The sequence below is a fragment of the Erythrolamprus reginae genome, chromosome Z (genome assembly GCF_031021105.1).
Source record: "Erythrolamprus reginae isolate rEryReg1 chromosome Z, rEryReg1.hap1, whole genome shotgun sequence".
In the NCBI taxonomy this organism is placed as follows: domain Eukaryota; kingdom Metazoa; phylum Chordata; class Lepidosauria; order Squamata; family Dipsadidae; genus Erythrolamprus; species Erythrolamprus reginae.
In genome coordinates, this window is record NC_091963.1 from 66,707,839 (window position 1) to 66,733,672 (window position 25,834).

The following is a 25,834-nucleotide window of genomic DNA, read 5'->3' on the forward strand; positions in this document are numbered from 1 at the left end:
GCAGGTCCAGGATAGGGGTTTATCCTCTATCCTGGTACTTTTTGACTTCTCAGCGGCTTTCAATACCATCAACCATGGTGTCCTTCTGAGTTGAATGGAGGGGTTGGGAGTGGGGGGCACCATTCTACGGTGGTTCTCCTACCTCTCTGGTTGGTCGTAGTCAGTGATAGTGGGGGGTTAGAGGTTAACCCCTAGGTTCCTCCCTTGTAGAGTTCCTCAGGGGTCGGTCCTCTCCCCCCTGCTATTTAATATCTATATGAAACCCTTGGGTGATATCATCCAAGGACATGGTGTGAGTTGTCATAAGTATGCTGATGACACCCAGTTGTATATCTCCACCCCGTGTCCACTTGGTGAAGCAGTGGAAGTGATGTGCCGGTGCCTGAAGGCTGTTAGGGTCTGGATGTGTGCCAACAACCCTGACAAGACGGAGTGGCTGTGAGTTTTGCCTCCCAAGGACATCTGTTCATCCATTACCCTCGGGGGGAACCACTGACCCCCTCAGAGAGGGTCCGCAACTTGGGTATCCTTCTCAATACACAGCTGATTTTAGAACATCATCTGTCAGCTGTGGCAAGGGGGGTATTTGCCCAGGTTCGCCTGGTGCACCAGTTGTGGCCCTATTTGAATAGGGAGTCCTTGCTCATGGTCACTCATGCTCTTATCACCTCGAGGTTCAACTACTGCAATGCTCTCTACATGGGGCTGCCTTTGAAGAGTGTTCAGAAACTTCAAATCATGCAGAATGCAGTTGCGCGAGCGGTCATCGATCTACCCAGATATGCCCATGTCTCTCCAACACTACATGACTGTACTGGTTGCCAATTGGTTTCTGGACACAATTCAAAGTGTTGGTGATGACCTACAAAGCCCTACATGGCATCGAACCTGATTACTTACAGGACCACCTTCTGCCGCATAAATCCCTGTGGCCAGTTAGGTCCCACAGAGTTGTCCTTTTCCAGGTCCCGTCAACCAGATAATGTCATTTGGCAAGTCCTAGGGAAAGAGCCTTCTCTGTGGGGGCACTGGCCCTCTGGAATCAGCTTCCCCCAGAGATTCGTATTACCCCCACCCTCCTCGCCTTCCGCAAGAGCCTTAAGACTCACCTATGTCGCCAGGCTTGGGGCAATTAGATCAATAAATGTGATGCATGGTGTGATTGGACTGTATGATTGTGTATTACATAGGGGTTTTAGTCGTACTTTTAAATATATTAGATTTGTGCTATATGCTTGTTTTGTATCTATTCTGTGAGCTGCCCCGAGTCTTCAGAGAAGGGCGGAATACAAATCTAAATAATAATAATAATAATAATAATAATAATAATAATAATAATAATAATACCAAAATGAAAAATCCGACTAGAATTGAAAATCAAAAGCTTGAGATCAGATGCAAGTAACATGAAGCACATTAAGGAGCAGAAACTGAACAATCAGAAGATCAAAGACTATTTGACAAAAAAGTACTGGCTAAGTACAAGAAAGATCGAGGAAGCTCTGGAAATTGTAAAGCAGCAGATAACAGCGACAGCCAGGAAAATTGAGCGATATGAAGCTAGGATCACCCAGTACAGACAGAATCAAACATTTCAATCCAACCAGAGGCAGTTCTACCAGAACCTGCATCAACAAACAGATAAGAAAATTGAAAAGCCAGAGGTGAAAATAACAACAAAGTTCTGGAAAGATCTCTGGGAGGTCGAAAAGGACTATAACAAAACTGCTGGGTGGATAAAGGAGTTTGAGAAAAAATTATCAAAGAGCAATATGCAACAGCTGGAAATAACACCTGAAATGATTGCAAAAAGAGTGAAGAAAGTAAAGAACTGGACATCCCCTGGCACTGATCAGGTGCATGGTTTTTGGCTGAAATACCTGACCAGCCTGCATGCAAAAATGGCCGAATTGTTCAACAAAATGCTGCAAGCAGGAAATATCAGTGAATGGCTTACAACTGGCAGTACATATTTAATACAGAAAGACGCAGCAAAAGCAGCCATACCAGGAAACTACAGCCCAATGACATGTTTGCCGACCATGCTCAAACTTCAAAACTCCCATCCTCTTGGAATGAGGCTTACATAACCTTAATACCTAAAGATACACAAAACAGAGCTTACATCCAAAATTATCGCCCAATATCCCTGCTTAACTCAGACTATAAAATCTTTGCATCTATCATAGCTGAAAGATTTAAACGAATACTAACTGTTAGAATACATACAGACCAAAATGGCTTCCTTCCAGCAAGAAACATAGCAACAAACACAAGGATTATTTTGGACTCTTTAGAATATTACGATAAAAATATAGATAAACCAGTAGCATTCTTATTCATAGATTTACAGAAAGCCTTCGATAGTTTATACTGGCAATTTTTCACAATACAAATGGTGTCAATGCAACTTGGTAATAAATTTACAGAACTCATTAAAACTATATACTCAATACAAACAGCTAAAATACTGATAAACAATGATATGACAGAAACAATAAACATTAAAAAAGGAGTGAGACAGGGCTGTCCCTTAGCCCCCCTGATTTTCATTTTCGCTCTAGAAGTTCTACTAAATAAAATAAGACACAACAAGGAAATCCAAGGATTAAAAATTAAAAGCGAACACTATAAACTTCAAGCATTTGCTGATGACATGGTGTTCATTGTACAAGACCCCTTAAAATCTGCACCTATTCTAATTAATGAAATAAATAAATTTGGAGAGATTGCCAGACTAAAAATTAACAGGGAAAAAACAAAAATGATAACAAAAAATATGACAAAACAGCAGATATTGAAACTAGAGGAACTTACTAAAATTAAAACCGCCAAAAAAGTTAAATACCTAGGACTATGGATTACCGCTAATTGCAGCACTATTAAGAAAGACAACTACGATAAACTAATCAATGAAATGGACAAAGATTTTTGCAGATGGTCGAAGCTCCCACTTTCTATAATGGGGAAAATTGCTGTAATTAAAAGTAATATACTCCCTAGATTTTTATACCTTTTTCAAACTGCACCCATTAAATTTGCTTTTTTGAAATTGAATTTTGGTGTTGCATTATTTGGGTGGTTCACAGTGTGGCTTAGGTTAAGACTGAAGTTTATCATGCTGTGGTCACTGTTGGAGAATGGTTCTTTTATTTGTAAGCCATATATTGCACTTTTGCTATTGCAGAAGATGAGATAAAGACAGTTATCAAGTCTAGTATTGTTATTTACTAGTTGGTTGAGACCCAGAAAGGTGATTGTATTATAAATAGCAGAATGGATGGGTTCTGTGCTGCATTCTTAAGGTCCAGTTAATGTGTGGTATGTTGAGGTCTCCGAGGAAGATAATAGGATATAGACAGTTGGTTGCCCATGTTAGTAATCTGGATAATTTGTTTGCATGTTCGATGTCGTAGTCTGGGACTCTGTAGCAGAGTAAGAAGCGAATTGTGGTATTTAGGGATAGATCACAGACAATAGTTTCAGGTACCGATAAATCCAGTGCAACTCTGGTTTTTTTTAGATTCAGCGATTTTTTGTAGAATATGGCTACTCCACTTCCTCTGCGGGATTCACAGGCTGAGTGGAAAACATGGTAGGTTTTTGATGTGATAATGGAGTCTGGGTAGGAAGCGTTTAGCCATGTTTCGCATATAAAAATTATATTGAAGTTGGAAGTGTCAAGTAGAAGGAGGAATTCAGACATCTTGTTGACTAAACTTCTAGCATGTAATAGTTTACATTTGAGATTGGTCTTGTGTTGAAGGTTGGTTTTGGGGTGGTTAGAGGAAGTAAGGGACACGCTTTCCTATTTTTTGTTTGAGGAGGTAGGGATGTCCATTGTTGTTGTTGGGTGGTGGTCTGGTAGGTGTCAGTTTGTTGTTGTTAGGTGGACGGTTTGGAGGAGAGGGATGGTGGATGTTGGATGTTAGACCGGACGTTGTAGGGAGGATTATGGGTTTGGGGTTTGATGCATTCCTTGCGGTAATCTATGTAAAGGTTCTATGTAAAGGTAGTCTATGTAAAGCCTTCTCCTTTGTTTGTTCTCACTTCTAACAACTTCCAGAAGCCCCCTGCCCCCTGGCCACATAAGCTGAGCCACATGGAGAGTGGGCCCTGGCTGGGCTTTTCCCATCATCACTCTAGTGCCCTTCTGGTACGGAAGCCCCATTGGTGATTTAATTTGGACCACGGCGAGAGAGTGAGTTTTCTCAGGGAGCCCCCCTCAGGCCGCCCCTCAGCTTCTCAGGAAACACACCTTCCAATTATGAAGATGTTCTGGTCTGATCACTGCATTGGCAACTATTAGGTACTGTATTTTTGTCCGTATTACTGTATTACACCCAGAACCATCATTCTCTGGTATTAATGGTTACCAGAGTGGTTAATAGCATTACCTCTTTAAAGAAAGGGCAATGATTAATATCTCATTAACTGTATGGCTGATAATTTCTTTTCCAGGAGCTATTCAGCAGATCAGACATGATCCACTCAATGATAACTAATGGGTATACATAGCCTAGCTCAGTGATAGTGAACCTTTTCTTCCCTGGGTGCCGAAAGTGCGTGTACATGTGTTATTGCATATGCACAAGTGTTCACACCCATAATTCAATACCTGGGGATGGTGAAAATGGCCTCCCCCATGCCTCCCAGAGTCCCTCTGGAGGCCTGAAAAAGCCCATTTTCCAATCTCTAGTGGGCCTGGTAGACCCATTTTTCACTCCCCTAATCCCTCGGAGAGTCTCAGAAAGCCTAAAATGCCATCCCAGAGCCTCCAGATGAGCCGAAAATCAGCTGGCTGGCATTCATATGCACATTGGAGTTAAGCTAGGGTAACAGCTTGCATGCCAGAAGATATGGCTTTGCGTGCCACCTATGCACTTGTGCCTAGCTGGATTGTTTGGTGAATCTTGAGTGGCATAATAATTAATAGTTGACAATATTAATGGTCTAGATCAAGCTACTTGAATTCAATAAATAATTGACTAAGCTAATGGATTAATGTATACCTGTCAGATGGAACTCCCTCATTATGTCATTCTGCCCTGAGTAGTATGGCCCATCAGTGCACCTTTTCAGGCTCTTATGGTTTCATATCTGGTTAGGATTTTTTCCCTGATTACTGACCTACCACCATTAAGTGTGTTATGGTCTCGATGGGGATCACTGTCGCTAAGTAGGTCACAGTTACTAGGCAAGATATTTCAGAAGCTTCAGGCTGCTTATGGCTTCAGGCCTTGCTTAGGCTCTCCTCCCTAAACACTGATACCTTCGGAAGGTGATCAACCATTGTTACAAGCATTGTTATCACTAAGGGGGTCACCATCACTAAGTTAGGCTATTCAGAGGTTTCAGACCTTTCTGGCCTTATACCCTTTTCAGATTCTCCTCCCTGAATACTGACACTTTCAGGATATGGCCTACCATCATTAAAGGCATCATTGGCTTGAACACTCTCTAAATGCTGAGAGCTTCGGGAAAGGGATCCACCATCAATTGAGGTGTTACTTTTGCTAGATTATCACCACTAAGCAGATATATATTTCTAAGTGAGACAGTGGCAGAATTGGCTTCAATTCTGTGACAATTTGGCCCTTGAAATCACAGGCCTTTTACTTCAAGCACAAAGTGAGATCCCAGGCAGTCAACCCCATGAGCCAGGGGATCCTCTCACTGGGATGGGAGGACCAGGACAAGGGACTGTCTGAAACATTGGCAGACCTAGAGAAGGGCAAGATACAAACAAATAGCCCACAGGAGGAGGATGAACTTGGACTTGTTGGATGACAAGGGCTTAGACCCAAGCCCTCCAAGTCCTTGAACCTGTTCCAACAGGCCCAGTTAAGATCATTTCTCCACTAGGCAGGGACCACTGCCAAGCCACCAGGCATGATCCCGGAGTCCCAGCCTGGCGCACCCTTGACAGATCTGTCCTTTGAGGGAGCTACCTGCCTGGCATAGGATTACCAGTCCCACAGCTATTTTAGAGACCAGCGATAAGCAATGGCAGCCCCAAACAGCGGGGGCCCATACTAGACTCACTGGACAAATGTTTTCTTAATGTAGCTCAACAGTTGTCTTAGCATTACAGGTTCGAAGGATTGTCAGCCAGTCTGGCCTTTCTATTCTAATGACCTTATGATGGATGGTGCAGAGGAGTTACTGCACCCTGTGGATCAGTGGACAAGGTCGCACTGCTATGAGGTCACCAAGCAGCAGGCTGGACAATCATGATTTCCACCTCAGCATAGGTTTTTTCCCCTTCTGACGTACCTCCTCAAGATAGCTGTCTATTTGGCAGGATTACCTGCAGTCACCAGGGTTTTATCAGGTCCTGAAAAAGTGGTTGGTGACAGACAGACTCACAGCAGATCCAACCCTCCAATCGGGCCTTTTTTCATGATGTACCCCAGGCAGTGCTCCATGGTCACCAGGCACATGCACTGGATGCAACCAGTTCTTGTTTGGGGCAGGCCCTGATTTCTTCATAATTACTGCTCGTTCCCCCCCAAGCAAGTAGTGGTAGAAACCAGTCTACGGATCACAGTAAGTATCACAGCAACTTCCATCTGCAAAACCTTATAGCAAAGGCTTCTGGCAGGGACCATCATGCTAAGAAGCTCCAGCGGTTCGGTTTTCACCCAGTTTCTAAAATGATCTACCAGGGTTACAGAGTACAGAGGTTAGTTGCAAGCCCTCTATCAGGAAAGGAGACACTGGATGTCATTCCACTCCCAAGTTGGATACTAGATAGCCACATTAAGCAATTTCTGCTCCTCTGGGACCAGGGATTTTGCCCCATTTCAGTGATCTGCCCCACTGGGGGATAGGATACATAATCCAGAGTAGGTTATTTCTTCCAAGGTTTTTTCATAGCTTGCATTCTGCCATGCTGTGGCGCCTGGATTCTTGGCCCTGGAGGGATTGAGGGACCAGGACAGAGCAAGCTTCTCTCCCTGCACAGTGGGAGGTCAAATTAGGAAGGTTACCACCAGAGTCAAACTGAAATAGGGGGCTTCTCGTGTGTGTCAGCCAGGGCCGCCATCAGGAATTTTGGGGCCCATACAGCCTAAGTGTCTGCCCCCCACCCCGCCATTTTAAAACTACTGCCCCCCCAAATCTCGTGCCATGCCACCATGGCCCCACACCCTGGGCAAGCCTTCCCCCGGTCCTCTGAGGTCAAACACAGCTCTGATGTGGCCCTCAATGAAATTGAGTTTGACACCCCTGGCCTAGAGGCTAAATCCTATGACCAAGGGCTAAGAGAACGAGTATGTTTAGCTCAACAAATAGAAAACTGAGGGAGAGTATAATAGTAGTTTCTCAATCCTTAAAGGGCTGCCACAGAGCAGATGGCATCTATTTATTCTCCATGCCACCTAAAGGTAGTACAAGAAGCAATGGGCGGAACCTCACCAAGAAGAAATGCAATCTGGAAATAAGGAAAAACTTGGGACTGGGCGGCATAGAAATAAATATAGAAATAAATAAATAAATCCCTTCTTTTTTATTAAAATAAATTAATAATTTAAAAAAACCAAAATCCATTACTGTTAAAACTAAAACAGCCAGCAAAACTATTAATAAAAACAGGTGAGGACTGGTTTTTTTTCTCTGTTATTATTTAAGTGCTTTTACCATTTAAGTGCTTTTAAATCAAGAGTCACTTCTCTCTCTGTTTCTCTCTCTTTCCTGTCATTCTCTGCCTCAATCATTTTCTCATTTCTCTTTTTTTCTCCCCTTTTTTCTATCATTTCTCTCTCTCTCTTCCTTCCACTCTTCTCTCTCTTTCTTTCTTCCTCTCTCTCACTCTCTTCCTTCCTCTCTCATCTCTTTCTTTCTTTCTTTCTTTCTCTTTCTTTCTTTCTTTCTTTCTCTCTCTTTCTCTATCTTGCTTTCTTCCTCTCTCTCACTCTCTTCCTTCCTCTCTCATCTTTCTTTCTTTCTCTCTCTCTCTTTCTCTATCTCTCCCCCTCTTTCTCTCTCTTTTTCTCACTTTCCCTCTCTTGTTTTCTTTCTCTCTCTCTTGCTTTCTCTCTCTCACTCTTTCTCTCTTGTTTTCTTTCTCTCACTCTTTCTCTCTCTCGTTCTCTCTCTCTTGCTATCACTTTCTCCCCCCCTCTTTCTCTCTCTCTCTCTTTCTCACTTTCTCTCTATCTTGCTCTGTCACTCTCACTCTCTCTCGTTCTCCGGGGACTGGCGAAAGTGATTTTCAATCTCAGGCGCACGGGCCGGCGCGCGCTCTCCCCATGCCCCTGCCAGCCCGCCCGGAACATTCAAAGAAAAACCTTCGCTCTTACTTTGAATGTTCCGGGCGGGCTGGCAGGGGGATGGGGAGAGCGCATGCCGGCCCGTGCACCCAACATTGAAAATCGCCTTCGCCGGCCCCCGCTGTGAGAATGTCTGCCCTGCCTCTCTTGCAGCGGAGGAGAAAGAGAGGCGGATCGGGTGGGCGGGGGGCAGCGGCAAGTAGCCAGGGGTACGAGAAGGCTAGAGGTGTGGGGGAGGCGGGGGCGGCCGTGGCTTCGTGCGCACCCTTGGAAAAGGGTGCGCAGGGGGACATTTTGGGGTGCACTGGCGCAGGCAGGCGCAGCCTACAGGGAACAGTGCTGGGCTGCTGCGGGTGCCAGGGGGCTGGCACACAGTGAGGGGCCAAAACCTCCCCCCCATTTTTCAATTTGGCCAGGCCCCTGACGCCAGTACCAGTAGTACCGGCCTATCGGCGGCCCTGGTGTCAGCTACTACCTGTAGCACTGTGACCATGGCATTATGGTCATCTGAAGCACCTATCATTGAAACTTGTAGGGCAGATACAGGGCACCCCCGAGTCCCTTAAAACTGGGTAGGTTCACTTCCAAAGAAGCAGCATTTGGGCAACAGGTATTACAAGTAGTCAGATAGAAGGATCAAACAGACCCATGTAGCCCTCCCAGATGAGCGGCGACTACTTTGGTATGTCCCATACTTGGAGGCTAGCTCCACTGAACTTGGAGAAAGGGTGTTGGTATACACTGATATGCCCTTTCTCAAGGGGTGGAGCTAGCTTCCAAAGCCCACCCAAGCTACTAGTCTGCTTTGAGGATTGAATATTGAAGGAAGACGAGAGTCATTGATAGCATACAGGTGAAGGTTCACATACAGGCGAAGGTTGCATGTCCCTCATCTAAGAGGGGGTTTACAGGGGGTTTACAGGAAGTGATGCAATTTTTATATTTGAGAGGCCAGGTGAATTAATGCCCAGCCGACATTTGCTGAAGGTGGGAACCAACTCGGCACCGCCTATCAGCTGGTGCAATCCAGTGTACCCCATTGGCCGCTCGGGCATTCTGGGAAGCCGAGGGTGGGGCGAGCACCCTTTATCAGGGCCTGCTCACCACCCTGGCTTCTCTTGCCCTCCAAGCTCAATGCACGGCAGAGAGGCCAGAGATGAAGAGGACTTTTCCTTGGCAGTCTCTGGGATCAGCACAATTGCCAGGGACAACACAGGTTTGGTGGGGTGGATGGACCCCACGGCGCGGGTGGTGGCTGCTGGCGGAGGCCCTGTTTGTAGGAGGAGCTGTACAGGTGTACAGGTATACAGGTAGGCTGGGCTCTCCCTCCTTGCCTTTGCCCATTGACATGGGTGGTGGGGGGGATGGATATGCCGGCCTGCCTCCCCCCTCCTTTCCTTTCTGGCGGTCAGCTCCCAGCGGCACTTCTGTGCGGCCCTGGGATTGGTCTGTTTCCAGGGGATGGTGTGGGATTTCGGGGTATTTCCAGGGGGCAGCATGGGATCTGCCTGCTGCCACGTAGCCAGTTCATCACCCCCGGGGGGTGCTCCCTCCCTCCGGACTGTGGTGCGAGGTGGCGGCTGCCGCCAGAAGTGAAGTTGGGTGGAGGGAGGGGTGGATGGATAGCCCAGGCCACCCCCCTTTTCCTTGGCGGTGCCTGGCACCCAGCTGGGCTGTGGTGCAGCCCCAGGGATTAGTCCGATCCCAAGGGGCAGTGTGGGATTGTTCCGCCAGCTGCCACGTGGGGGGTGCTCCTGACTATGGAGCGTGGTGGCGGCTGCTGGCAGAGGTGGCGTTGATGCTTTGGGTGGAGGGGGGAACGGATAGCCCCCCCTTTTCCTTGCCGATGCCAGCAACTGGCACACAGCCAGGCTGCTGTGTTGCTCTTGGGATTGGCCCGATCCCAGGGGCTGGCATGGGATTGGTCTGCCTGCGGTCATGTAGCAAGTTGCCCCCACTTGGGGGGGGTGCTGATCAACAGTTCTGTGTTTCCACAGTACAGCAAAATGTTTAAGTTAAGAATAATAGCCTTAGATATAAAAGATATAGAATGAAGAACAAACTTCTGACGCTGACAAGCTGTATTAGTGAAATTATGTTTTGTCTTATTTGATGTTTGGAGGATCTATAAAGGGGAGGAAGGCTAAGTACATTATTAATGTTCTTTATTTGTTGAATTCATAGGTTTAGATTCACGTTTCACATTGCTTGAATTGGGATTTAGTTGTGTTTCAGTTAGGTTCATTGGCACAAATTAATCTTAAAAGATCCAGACTTTTTGTTATTTATCCACCACAGAACAATATATCAGTTGGAGTGGAGATGTAAAGCTTGGTATCATCAGCGTACTGATGATACCTCACCCCATGCCCTTGGATGATCTCACCCAGTGGTTTCATGTAAATATTAAATAGCAGGGGGGAGAGGACCAACCCCTGAGGCACCCCACAAGGGAGCAACCTAGAGGTCGATGTCTGAACCCCACTAACACCGACTGAGACCGACCAGAGAGGTAGGAGGAGAACCACTGAATAACAGTGCCTCCCACTCCCAACCCCTCCAGCCGGCGCAGAAGGATACCATGGTTGATGGTATCGAAAGCCGCTGAGAGGTCAAGAAGCACCAGGAAGAGGATAAACCCCTGTCCTGGGCCCACCAGAGATCATCCATCAGCGAAATGCATTTCAAAATGCTTATAAAAAAGATTAAATGGCATTGTGTAGAATTTCAGTCGACTTAACAAAGCTACAATCAAATTTCATATGCATAGTACAACCAATTTTGTTTAATATTGCACTGTCCCTTCCCAAGATATATTTACATTTGTTTAATCGAAAAGATAAGCGGATTGAATGCCCCTCTGCATGCTGAAGCACTTTATGTGAAGCATGCTTACAATATCAAGGTATTTAAATGGGCGGAATATTCTGGGGTAGTTGGTAGATACTCTACTAATTATATTGTGGATATATAGATTGGGGCTTTCGGTAGTATAGTAATGAAGTATAGTAATAAAAAACAAACAAAAAACAAATACTATGCTGTTGTGATTGGCTCTGGCCCAGCTCCTGCCCCAAGGAATGTGGAGGTGCATGCAGGGGGAACATCAACGTGTCATAGGCCTGTTTTATTGCCGACAGAGTCAGGTAGTGCAGTTTCCTCAGGTGAAAAAGAAAGTGGGGATGACTTGGAAGAGGGGGGCTTGGCACACAGCCCAGGAAGCCAATCTCCATTATCTTCGGTTGATTCAGATGAGGAAGTGTTAGACCCACGCATGGGCAGAATTATGCATCGAAGAGACCAATTGAAGAAATATTACAGAAAATAAGAGAGGCCACCTGTGTTTGGGTGGGGCTCCAGTAATTAGAGTTGCTGATATAAATAGCAGCGTGTTGGCTTGGCCGTTGTGGAAGATTATCTGATCGTTGTTTTTCAGGACCCTGCCTTGCTGTTTCCGGACTTTGTTTGTTGATTTTTCACGACTTGGAAACCAAAGCAGAGCAAAGTGTGTGTGTTTCACTTCATGGAAGAAGGAGGGCTGTGACGTTCCTTCACAGCTGCTAGCTAAGTACTTAAGGACTGATTAAGGGGATTGTGCAGACTACCAGGTTGTTTTGGGATGAGTGCTCTTTGCAATACAAAAAGGGTGCTTTGTTTCTTTTGAATTTTTGTGATAAAGAATATTGTTTTTGAACTTTCAAGTGTTTGTGTGTCTGAAATTTGTACCCTTGAATTTTCGGGAGACTCATGCCATAGAGCCCGGCAGAACACATGCTAGGCTAGAAGAGTTCAGTGCAGGACCTACAGGCCTTTTCTAATAACTACAAAGTCTGACTTATAAAAGCTTTTCCCAGTTTGTAAGGAATTAATATTTACAACAAAGAAGAATAGATTGTGACAACACTTTTATTGTTTTAACATTCTTATGATTTTTATCAATTAAATGTATGTATTTATTTATCTATTCTTTAAATATTATATACATATATATAATAAATAAGGCATTTGGTATTACAAATAATATTGATATCATTTAACTGGATTGATTGATTTTAGAATGAATTAATTTAAAATTGAAATGATTTAATAGAAACAGTTTGTTAGTGTGCACAAAATTAGAGAAATAAGGCTCATATATGCAAGCTAAATATATGGTATAGGCCAAATGGGTGGTTACTCAGCTTACTGAATGGAGAGAGAGATATAATCAACACTATAATGATATATATAGTCTTTAGAGAGGGGCAGCATACAAATCTAATATATTATTATTATTATTATTATTATTATATAAATATAAAGGATATATTTTATTTTAATTTTTATGAACTAAGATACCATTAATTGAGCTGGATAGCAGCATAACTATGCCATCATCGGGGGGGGGGGGGGAAGGGATTGCCGACATGGCAAGAGCCATCCTTCCCCTATCTGGAGGCAAGGCCTGTAACCCCATGGCAGCAAGCAGGTTAGTCACAATTTCCCACCGTAAAGGCTTAAGTCTCTAGCAGATTGGGGGCTGCGAGCACTGTCTGCTTTGGTGCCTTATTTTTTGGGCAATTTCGGCCAGGGCACATGGTCCATACAAGGCACCTGTTGGCCTTATTAAATGGGGATATAATAATAATTAATAATAATAATTTATTAGATTCGTATGCCGCCCCTCTCCGAGGACTCGGAGCGGCTCACAACAACAATACACATTGTACAAATCTAATGTTAAAAAACAATTTAAAAACACATGACACAATTTACATTAATTTCATATATATTAAAATTGGCAATGTCCCTTCAGGCAATGGGGCTTGTAATTCATGGCACTCTGAACCTGTGGTATAGACCAGTGTTTTTCAACCAGTGTGCCATGGCACACTAGTGTGCCGTGAGACATGGTCAGGTGTGCTGCGAAGCTCAGAGAGAAAGAAAGCAAGAGAGAGAGAAAGCTAGAGAGAAAGAAAGCAAGAGAGAGAGAAAGAGAGAAAGAAAGCAAGAGAGAGAGAGAACAAGAGAGAGAGAAAGAAAGTAAGAGAGAGAGAAAGAGAACACAAGAAAGAAAGAGAGCAAGAGAGAGCAAGAGAGATAGAGAATGAGAGGGAGAGAAGGAGAGAGAGAGAAAGACATAGAGGGAGGGAGAGAGAAAGAGAGCAAAAAAGAGAGGAATGAAGGAAGAGAAAGAAAAAGGGATGGAGAGAGAGAGAAAGAGGAGGAAGGAAGGGAGAGAAAGAGGGAGGGAGGGAGAAATAGAGCGAAGGGGAGGAAGAGAGAGAGAGAGAATTTTTTTGTCCAAATATCCCCCCCCCCCACTCAATGTGCCCCAGGGTTTCATAAATGTAAAAAATGTGCCGTGGCTCAAAAAAGGTTGAAAATCACTGGTATAGACTGATACATGCTATGGTGGCTTCCATTTGGGATAAGAACCATAAGGTAAATCAGGCATTGGCAGGAAGGACATGCCACCAGTGGAGGCATTTCTCTCCTTAGGGAGGGTTAGCCACCCAGCAGGTCACAGTCGCTAAGCAGGATGTCTCAAAGATAAAGCACTAATCTGATCCCCGACACTGCGTATCAATGTAGGCATGACTATTTGTTGCTCCTCCTTCTTGCATGTAGAATCCTGGATGCAGGGACATGGTACCCATCTATTATGTTTGTCTTTTATTCTTATGAATTAGCCTTTCTAGGACTTCTGGGTGGTGATTTTTATGCCCACGCTAGTGCAACGGTCATGAGATATCATTTTATTTTCCCAGAAGTACCTCGGCACCCATCTCCAGTTTTAGCCAGAGATGAAGGACAAGCGAAATTAGGGCGCTGGGATAGATAAAAGCATGTATTGCAGGCTCAAGCTCCGGCAAGAAATAAAGCCAGTCTATCTCAGCTCCTTTAGAGTGTTCCAGAAAGACCCACTTCTTTGTTATTTACTTTAGGAGGATAAATACATGAAAAAAAGGACTGTAGTATCCAAAATATTCCTGTTAATTTATAAATCTCACCTTAAATAAAACTATTTGTGAGAAAGAAATTAAAACGTAAACAGCAATATAGCAAATTCATAGGAATAGGGCCTTCTATAAGGTAGGACCTCATGTAATTTGCTATTGCATATATTAGAGAATCTCTAAGAGAGGCATTGACAGGTTTAGTTGTTTACTTGAATGGGTGGCTTGCAAGGATGCTAACACATTGGAGACACCCAAATCAAATACATTGAGCTGTTTAAGCGTAACATGGATTATTTAAACACCCTATTATTTATTAGTGAATAATAACTTTAGATCTTATTATTAGCGTTATTAATATTGAAGTTATTGTTTAGTGATAGTATCATTAATATTATTATTAAATTGGTTAAGTCATAGTGGTAAAGTTAATCCATTGGCAAACATTAAGGAAAGCACTGGCATTAGATGATCAGCATGACGCTTAACTTGTCTTCATAAATTTTCTTTCAATTATTTTACACCCTGAGAGAGCATACAAAGGCCACTTGAGCATGTTTTCAGGTTTCTCCAGTGATTTTAATGTGGGAAGAGGAGTATTCTTATTTCCCAACAGGAATACAGGAGCACTGGACAACAGGTATGATGTGCAGCTTGCCCATTGGCGGGAAAAGTGATAAAGCATCAGGATGCCCAGCTGACGGAATGCAGCCACATGGCATAGGCTGGGGGCACAAGGTACCCGGAAGTAGTGGAAGGTGCCATGGCTCAAGCAGAGGAGAGCTAGTAGGACCACCCAGTTATGAGCCAACACCTATGGGCAGCAAGCGTGCCCAGGCGTATATGTACATAATAGGCAGGCAGGTTACAGGCATCCTCAAAGTTTTACAGGCCACCAGTGGTAGAGTATAATCAGGTTGTGCCTTTGAGGTATTTGTAATTCAAAATCGCTGGAAGTAATTTATTCTATTAGATATATTAAATGAAATAAATATTTAAAGTAAGTTAAATAATCTATACCACCTTATGTATGATTTATGAAGCAGTATTAAGTAAGTTTAAGGGCCTTGAAAGCCTTGCAGGAAGTGTGGCCTGGCATCTCGACTGTGGTTGGCACTGGGTAAACTATGGCCCAACTACCTCGAATATGCCATTTCAATTCTCCAGGGGGTGGCTCACTAGGGGCCCACCCATAGCCAGCTGAATGGTGGGTTTAGCTTTCCTGGCAAAAGACTGGGGCTTCCAGGAGGCATCAAGCTATTTAGGCTAGGGAGAATGATCAAGGGATGGTCCAATGAAAGGAGTCATATAAGGGGAGACAATTTAGTAAACCACGATACATTACCCAGTTTCAGGGACCAGCGGGTATTGGGTGAGACGCAGCTCCTAATCCTAGGAGGCAATGCTGTTTCACACAGCAGCCATTAAAATGGCCTTCGGAGCATGGTAAGGTCTGCAAGGTGCTGATATGATCGCATAGTATTGGATCATTCAAAACTCCCCGGGCCAACAATACGACAAAAAAAAAAGAGTGCTGGGGCAGCCACGTTGGTTACACACTGTGCCAGATCAGTAGTTCAGAAGGTAGATTGATCACCTTTCGAGTATATCAAATGAGGAAATATGCCTAGTGTAGCTTGGACTCAGTACAAGAAAAATGAGGGAGCCAGTGAATGGTGCCTTTTACACCATAGGACAGGCCTCTGCTGAATAACTAACAGTTAGGGGCCATTACAAAAATGACCTGTGGGATATCGGGGCGATTCCCTTGACAATACTGAACGCAGGTTTTGGCAGGTTTCTCAGCGAAGTAATGAATCCAGTGACAGATGGAAGTCAGGTGGCTTTCAGTGAGTAGATTCAGAACACCTGAGTATAAGCTGTTTTGGGCTTGGGTGGCTAAAACTGTTTTTGTGTTCTTACCATTTCTCCAGGTCCTGGCCCTGCTTCACTCTGTTATGTGCAAAGCATGAAGGTGCTGCCCCTTCTGTTTGCCCACAGTATTGATCTGCAGCCACAGGGTGGCATGGTGGCTGGAAGATGGACTGCAGCATTATCTTTGGGACAAGGATGTTGCTGTGTCACTGGGCCTGTGGAAGGGGTCATGCAAGGGGGTCTCTGTTTCAGATGGACCTCTATAATTGTGGAAAGTTGGGAGCTGTGACGGGCCAGTAGTGTTGCACATTGGTGGCAATGACCTTGTGGTTGTGAGGGACTTGGCACAGGGATGTCATGTCATGGTAAAGCCACAAGCCATATGGGGTCTACGGCCTTTGTGTGGTTTTTGACATCCTTCAATGGAGGGGGTGAAGAGATGCCGTCACACCAACTGTGGTGGACAGGACAAGGATACAGGTTGACATAGCAGTGGGTGGCACAGTGATTAAACACCCGGGTATTAGTTTAAACTCCCCTAGCCTTCACTGGGTCAATGTAGTGCAGATATAGGGATTTTTCCACAGACCTGCAGTGGCGCCTGTGTGAGCTGGGGCAGGCTTAGGTGTGTGAGCTGGGGGCCAAGATAGAGATCTGACCCCCTGCTGTGGCAGGAATGGGGTGGAAAGGATATCAGTAGCAACTGTGTGTTCTCCTTTGGGCATCTTTTGTAAGATGATTGGCACTCATGATTCCTCACCGGAGCGGTGTGAAGGGGGTGCCCTTGGGGTTCACCTACGTCATTTCTGGTTCCGGGTCATGCAGGGTGAGCCCTCCCACACGCAGGGTGTGGCTTTATGGGTTGGGTGTAGGTGGGGCATGCCTCACCCTGACCAGGGCTGGAGTTACGCCCATTTAGTTGCCCAAGCATGTTTGTGTTCAGGAAACTCCGCCCCTGCAGGTCTTTCTGTTAATATTTAATAAAGTGACCCATTTTACCCGAGTGTTCATTTCCCGTCCGATGCAATACAGATTCAGTCCTCATTGGTCATATGGGGGGTCTTAACCCATACTTGGAGCTTAGCTCCACCCCTTGAGAAAGGGCATATCAGGGTATACCGACATCCCTTCTAAATACACCACTGATTGACATTTGGCAGAATAGCCATGAAGGCATAGAAAAGATTTGAGATTGCTGAGAAAGGTGAAAGGAAAAAGAAGAAAAGGACAACCAGCAGTAAGGTGGATAGACTCAGTTATAGTGGCAGTTGCAGTGCTATTGGAAGAGCTGAAGAAGCAGACTTGGGATAGATCATCAAGGGGAAAAAAACTATCTATATGATCACTAAAAGTCAACAATGACATCATGACACATAATCACCCATTCACTCATTCACTCATTTATTTATTCATTCATTCACTCATTCAATCAAATGCATGGCATACATTTGAAAAGATGGCTCTTTGATCACACCCATAATCTTTGAGTCCTCTATGTATGCCCTCCTGAAATCAATAGTATTTGCTATTAAAACATTTTGCACCAAAATGTTTCAAACAATCCATCCTGTTTATGAATAATTGTATTACTGTGTTGCTATCCAAAGTTTTCATACAGTACTCACCTCCAGTTTCTTCTTCTTCAGGTTCTTCTTCTGATTCTTTCTCTTCTATAAACATGAGCTCTGGCATCTAAAATTAAATATTTACATTGTCAAATTCTGATGGGATTGATTTTAAAAGTCTGTATGACAGTTTTCAGTTTTTACATCTAATCTCACAATATATTTTAATATTTAAAAATATTCCATGGGATAAGGTTTTCAACAGTTTCAAAATATAAATTAAAGCCTAGAGATTTTTTATATGAACTTCCAAGAATAAGGATAATAGCAGAAATGGTATGTTATCACAGAAATGGTATGTTATCAGCAAAATTTTATCAACAGGAAAGGTAAAAATGAGAAGTTGGCCACATTTCTCTCAGTGCAGTTAAGAGACTGAGACTTTTTATTATCCCTAAATGGTTTCTATCTAAGTTGCTCCTTAGGTAAGCACTATAACAGGCAGATAATGCACTAGTGGGCCAAAAGGAACATCAAGGAAGCATTATCTCATCCAGAGGGAAGCTAACTCTGCCAACAAAAGAAAAAGATTTATGATTTTTAACTGGTGTGGGTTGCTCCCAGTTCAGCCCAGTTCTGTGAACTGGTAGCGATGGCAGTGGGAGACTCCACCCACATACCTGGCATGCTTTTGCATATGCAAGCACAAAAGCAGATGTTTTCAAGATAGCGATTTGATCGGATGCCTAGCCACATCACAGGAAACCAAATAGAGAATTTAACAAAATCCCAGAGTTAGAATAAGCTCAAAATTAGTCAGTATAGGATTACAATTTTAACCAACTTAATAAGATCCAGAGACTAGGGCCAACTGAAACAAGGAATGATCCAACTAGCCACAAAGTATCCAACATCAGCCGGACAAAGCAAGATGGACTAAAAACTCCATTACCAAAACCAACAAGACATCGAGACGATTTCGACAAACTTCAAATCGAACCTTTCAAACCACCCGAGGCTTAGAGCGTGAGTAATCCTGACTTCCCAAGCAACCCCCAATGAACCTATCACCCCAAGTGTCTGCATTCTGACCTTCCAAGCAACTCCCTACAATCCCATTACCCCCAAGTGACTGCATCCACCCGTAACTCCCACCACCGCCAACTCCCAGCTAATAAGAACAAAATTGCGAGTTCCCTCACTAACCACTTCCTCACCAAGCTGATTTCTTCCAGCCAGCAGCTACCAGCAAAAAGCGCCAGTTCCCTTCCAAACAGCCCGATCCCAAGCTGAGCCAGCCAAACTGATTCCCAGCTGAGACATTTCCCTGCTGAGCTCGCAGCAGAGCCGATCCCCAGATGAGCCATTTCTGTGTCTACTTGTTAAAACACCCACTCCCAGAGGAGACCAACTAAGTCGTTTAAAGCCCATTTACTCAGCATTAGGAGTGCTGTCAACAGTGAAAGGACTCTGAAAGCACCCATTCCATTGCAGCATCTTTTTAGAGGAACATCTTCCCACCTTGTAGACAGTACTTCCAGAAACTGAGAATAACCATAAACAACTTCTACATCTAGTATCCACGTGCTCCAGTTCAGGAAACTGACTCAAACTATACTGTATAGTTCCAATACAGATCGGTTTGACATGCCTTGAATGTTAATGAATTATAATTATCTACTTTCAGTGTCTCTGGGACTTTCAGCAACATCATTTAGCAGCAATTAAAAGCATCTTCAATGAGACTTTAAAAAATACAATATCTGTTTTGATAATGTCCTTCTATATTTTGTTGTATCTTTAAGTTGTCCTTAGGGATTAGAATCATGATATTGGAGAGAATGCTCTATCTTGATGTATATCACCAAATATGCCACACCCATTTTTTTCCCCAAACAAAAAGAATGGTTACTTTTGTTATAGTATCCTCACTTGCTGCATGATTGATGTTGTGGTTAGCTCTGGCCGTGCTCCTGCCCCAAGGACTGTGGATGTGGGGGAGACATCCACATGCTGCAGGCCTTTTTGCCCCCAGTGGAATCTGATGATGAAGGCTCCTCTGACCAAGAAGACATGAGTGACAGGGAGGAGGAGAGTGTGGCAGACAGCTCAGAAGGAGATCAATTATCTAGCTCCTCCTTGGATTCAGAACAAGAGTTAATGATACAGCCACGCATGAGGAGAGCAATGCATAGGCAACAACAACTGAGAGATTATTATCAAAGAAAACAAGGCCACCTGTGGTTGGGTGGGGCTGTGGTAATTAGTGAGGCTGCTATAAATAGCAGCCTGTGGGTTTGGCCATTGTGGAGGATTATCTGATCGTTGTGTTTCGTGACTGCTTTACTGACTTTGACTTTTTGTGTGCTGATTTTTCCCCGCTTTGAAACTAAACCAGAGCAAAGTGTGTTTCACTTTGTGAAAGAAGAACGACTGTGAATTGCCTCACAACTGCAAGCTAAGTATCACAGAACTGATATGGAACTTGTACAAATTACCAGTTTGTTTGGAGATGAGTGCTCTTTGCTATACCAAAAGAGAGCTTGGTTTAAGTGAATTTTCATTATAAAGAACATTGTTTTGAATTTTCAAATGTGTGTGTGTCTGAAATTTGTACCTGTGCATTTTTGGGAGGATTCTACCAGAGAGCCCGACAGAACAATTGAGTTGATTAAGAATTGAGGACAATGATTGAATCTTCATGTGCAAAGCATTTTTTGCCTCATCTGCCAGCTCAATGGAAAATTAAATTTAGAACATGAACAATCGATTTCAAAACTAAAATTCTTGAACAGAATTAGGCGTTAGGTTCTAAACTGTATGGATTCCAAGCAGAGATATTTGTAGAGAAAGAAAAGTTGGTGTCATAAAGATCTTGTTCCTTGAGGACTTCTGGTTTTGGCATCACACTGATTCCAGGCAGCCTTCGGTTTCACCGGGATTGTCCTGGCTTTTCGGGTGTTTTTTGATGGCTTAACGGCAATCACCGACCCGGAGAGACAGTGATTTAATAGAGGAACTCCCAGCACACCCGAGGGAGGTCGGCGGACCCACCGGGAAGTGAGGAAACCCTTTTCGCCAGCCCACGAAGAACCAATCAGCCTGAAGCTGTGATGCTCCGACTCCATTAAGGAAGCTGTGAGAAGATGGCAGTGAAAAGTTTTTGGACTGAAATAAGTGAAGGATTTCTGTTTGATCGATCATTGTTTGTGGATAATAGCAGATGAAAAAAAACCCTGTTGTGTGCTTTGCATTGTTTAAAGAATAGTGCCAAAACCTCTAAGAAAAGCAGCGACTGCGATTTTGTTTAACTGGCTGACGGTGGCAGAGAACAAACGAGATTAGGAGGATTGAGTGGATGGGTGAGTGAAAACTATATACTATCTGGATTTTTCAGCTGGACTCCGTTTTTGATTAATGCAGTAATAGATTGGAAACAACGTGTAATATACAACAGTTGGGGAGAGAAAGTTTCTGGATGTCTTGATGGTAAGAGGAAGTTTTGGACAGATTTGTGTGGATTAGAATGAATCGAGTCAGTGACAAGCTACAAAATCGGAAGTCTTTATATACTCCTTATCTTTTTTACCTTCCCTTTCATTTCCTCCCTTTTGTTTAATCCTTTTTCTCTACCTCGCTTTTGACTTTGTACTGAATTTGAATTGTTGCTCCAGTTGTTAAAAAAAACACCCTACAAACTCTGAGTTTGGATTTCCTATTGAACATACAACGTTGTCCCCTTACTGACAGAGACTGAACTGTGATTCAGCACTATTGCATAAACCCAAGGAGAAAGAAAAATAAGAAGGAAGAAAACATCTTCTCGATACTATCTGCTTCTTATTGTTTTTCTTCCCACCCCTGAATAATCTTCTCTTTTGCAGCTTTGTCTTTCAATCATTTTTTAAATATTTCATATATGATTTGCTGCAACATTGAGAATAAACTTTCAATTGATTTTTGATAATATTCTATACTGGTATACCACCATTATACTGTTATACTGCCATTGATAATATTCTATACTGTTATACTCTCATTACTATTAGAGATTTATTGAATTTATGAATTAATTGAACTACTGAGCTAGATTTACTTACTGATCTATATCTAAACTAATAATTTACTTATTGACTTATATACATATATGCTCATGTGTTGATTTACCTATCAATATAAATATTAAAATTTGCTAATCAATTGTAATTAATTGTTATTAATTAATAGAAAATTATCTTTTACTATTTTATTTATTATTTATTAAATTTGTATGCTGCCCCTCTCCGTAGACTCAGAGCAGCTCACAACAGTAATAGAAAAAACAATGTAAAATACAAATCTAATAAGTAAAACTAAAAACCCATAATTTAAAAAAACATGCACACAACATACCATACATAAACAATATAGGCCTGGGGAAGTTATATCAGTTCCCCCGTGCCTGATGACAGAGGTCGGTTTTAAGGAGTTGACGAAAGGCAAGGAGGGTGGGGGCAGTTCTAATCTCAGGAGGGAGCTGGTTCCAGAGGGTCGTGGCTGCCACAGAGAAGGCTCTTCCCCTGGGACCCACCAAACGACATTGTTTAGTCGACAGGACCTGGAGAAGGCCAACTCTGTGGGACCTAATCGGTCGCTGGGATTTGTGCGGCAGAAGGTGGTCCCGGAGATATTCTGGTCCGATGCCATGAAGGGCTTTATAGGTCATAACCAACACTTTGAATTGTGACTAGAAATTGATCGGCAACCAATGCAAACTGCGGAGTGTTGGTGTAACATGGGCATACCTTGGGAAGCCCATGATTGCTCTTGCAACTGCATTCTGCATGATCTGAAGTTTCTGAACACTTTTCAAAGGTAGCCTCATGTAGAGAGTGTTACAGTAGTCGAATCTTGAGGTGATGAGGGCATAAATGACTGTGAGCAGTGAGTCCCGATCCAGGTAGGGCCGCAACTGGTGCACCAGGCAAACCTGGGCAAACGTCCCCCTCGCCACAGCTGAAAGATGGTTCTCTAATGTGAACTGTGGATCGAGGACGCCGCCCAAGTTGCGTACCCTCTCTGAGGGGGTCAGTAATTTCCCTCCCCCAGGGTAATGGATGGACAGATTGAATTGCCCTTGGGAGGCAAAACCCACAGCCACTCCGTCTTATGAGGGTTGAGTTTGAGTCTGTTGACACCCATCCAGACCCCAACAGCCTCCAGGCACTGGCACATCACTTCCACTGCTTCATTGACTGGACATGGGGTGGAGATGTACAACTGGGCATCATCGGCATACTGATGATACCTCACCTCATGCCTCTGAATGATCTCACCCAGCGGTTTCATGTAGATATTGAATATTTATTAATTACTTAATTATTCTGGCCTTAATTTATTTTAATTTACTTGAATACTTGAATACTCATATTTAGAATCCTGAAGACATCAATAATAATAATAATAATAATAATAATAATAATAATACTGATGAGATATTGATAGAGAATTGTATATTTACAACTTGACTCCTAAGTCTTGGACTATAGAGTTTATTATAAGTTATCTTACTAAGATTAATATAAATCAACAACTTTGACCCTTTTGAGTACAAGCTAAAACTAATATTTCCTTATCTTTTACTATACTCTATTTTATCCTCTCATATTCTCAATGCAAAACTTCTAGCTAGTTATTTTTACTTTTCATTATTCTCCATTTTAATGCAATTGCCTTGAACTAAGACAGATATTCAAATTTGAAATCCCCATAACTAATTATACATGACTAAACTGGAAATTATTTGTAAAATATTCAAAATGTCATCCACCAATACAAATACAATTACTAAAGCTTGGAGGAAGGCAACACCTCAACCCTCAACCCCGGTCACCCAGTGTAACCTAGAAAATCCTTCTACTGACAAAACATCAGTTCTACAATCAGACCAAGTTGCACCTATTACCTTAGCCTCTTTACAAGAGATAAAGATTAAAATGCAGCAATCAATAGACCGGAATTATGAAGTAATGGTGGGAAACATGGGTGCGATGAAGGAAGATATCAAGGAAGATATTAAGAAAATTGACGACCGTGTTGGGCACCTTGATGAGAAAATAGAGATGATGCATGGAACTCTCACACAGAATGATGAAAAAATTAAAAATTGAGGAACTAAATGATAGAATGGAAACCAGACTACAATACGCAGAAAGTAGAACAGAATATATTAATAAAAATCTGGAAGAGGCCATAATAAACCTTGAACTCGAAAAATCAGCATTCTTCTTGAGGTTCTAGAATATTACTGAATCGAACGAAGAGGATCTGCCCCAGATCATGTCGGAAATTCTCGCATCCATAACTAACAAAACCCCATAGGAAATGTATCAGCAAATAGATGAAATTTACAGACTATCCACAAGCTATGCAAAAAGAAATCGTTTTCCCAGGGAAGTACATATCAGATTTATAAAGCGTACTATAAGAGATGAAATTTATAATATGTCAAAGGAGAACTGTGTATCATATAAAGGAAAAGAGATAATAATCCTACGTCAAGTTCCCAGACGAGTTTGAGAAAAGCAGAAGCCCTACCAAACCCTAGCTACTAAACTTAACAGAAACAAGATACCGTTTAGATGGCTGACACCTGAGGCCATGCTCATTCCCCTGATCGACAAAAAATACAAAATAACTTTGATAGATGATGCAAGGGACTTCTATGACCAAGTCACTAAAAAGGTGGATGAAAAATGTATTAGGGAACAAGAATCAAAATATAAACCTAGTCTGGACGAACTTAGCTCTGAAGACATTCTCTGGAAACTGGATTTAAATCAATGGAAGAATATGGCAGAGATGGTCCAACAAGATCTAAAGGAGAGGCGAGAAAGGAGAAAAGAAGAGAACCAGCAAATTAACTTACATCACAAAAAAATCCTACCTAACAATGAAATAAGATTATTTTCCATTAATATTAACGTCCTCAATTCTCCTATTAAAAGGGGGAAAAATTCATAAAATCCAACAACAAAATGCAGATATAATATGTCTCCAAGAGATGCATGTAAGAAAACAAGACCAAATAATTTTGAACCATCCCAGGCTTGGATAAATCTTCTCATCCCTTGCTCAAGTTAAGAAGAGAGGAGGAGTACTATACATTAAACCCAAATTCACCCCCAAATTAATCTATACAGATGACAATGGACAGATATTAATAGTACAAATCACATCAGGACCCAAGGAAATATACACAATAAATCAATCTACTTTCTACATAAAACTACATCAAAAAATTACCAAACTAAACTTGAGAAATATAATAAGAGTAGGCGACTTCAATGCAATCTTTGATTTTGCTGGTTGTTTTAGTTTTAATAGTAATAGAATTTGGTTTTGTTTTATTATTAATTTCTTTTAATAAAAAAGAAGGGAATTGATTTATTTTATTTATTTGTTTGTTTGTTTGTTTGTTTGTTTATACTTCTTTGACTCCCAGTCCCGAAGAGACTGCCGCTCAGACACTATACTTTTCCGCCCATACCGGAAAAAAATTAGAGGGAACATTGCTGCTAACTGCAGCACTATTAAGAAAGACATTTATGACAAATTAATTAACGAAATGGACAAAGATCTTTCCAAATGGTCAAAGCTCCCACTTTCTATAATGGGAAAAATTGCCATAATTAAAAGTAATATATTTCCCAGATTTCTATACCTTTTTCAAACTGCACTCATTAAATTAAACAGGATCTTTTTTAATAACCTTCACAAAAAAATTCGCAAATTTATATGGACAAAAAAAAAAAAGGCCAGAATAAAACTCAAAAACCTACAAGACCATAGATCAAGAGGTGGATTCAGGTTACCAAACATGGAACTATACTACCATGCCTCAATTGCAAATTTACTGAAAGAATGGATAACACTAAAAAAATCTTAGAATATTAACATTTGAAGGCTACAACCTTCAATCAGGGTGGCATGCATTTCTGATGACAGACACTGGTAAAATACCAACATATTTTAGGTCACATTACATATGAAAAACTTTATTAACACCTGGCACTTTATTAAAAAAAACCACTATCTCCATATCCCGAAATCGATATCCCCAACAGAAGCGATTATATACCCGAATGCATTAACCCTTGACAAAATCGTAACATATGATCAACTGCTAAATGAAACTAATAAT

General features: G+C 42.5%; 1 protein-coding gene across 1 annotated transcript in view; it reads right to left on the bottom strand.

Moving 5' to 3' along the window:
- Positions 1–25,834, bottom strand: part of NME8 (NME/NM23 family member 8) — a 245,123-nt gene that overhangs the window by 160,838 nt on the left and 58,451 nt on the right. The window contains exon 6 of the mRNA XM_070728254.1: positions 17,713–17,779. Coding sequence (XP_070584355.1) covers positions 17,713–17,779 — 67 coding nt within the window. The remainder of the gene's footprint in view (positions 1–17,712; positions 17,780–25,834) is intronic.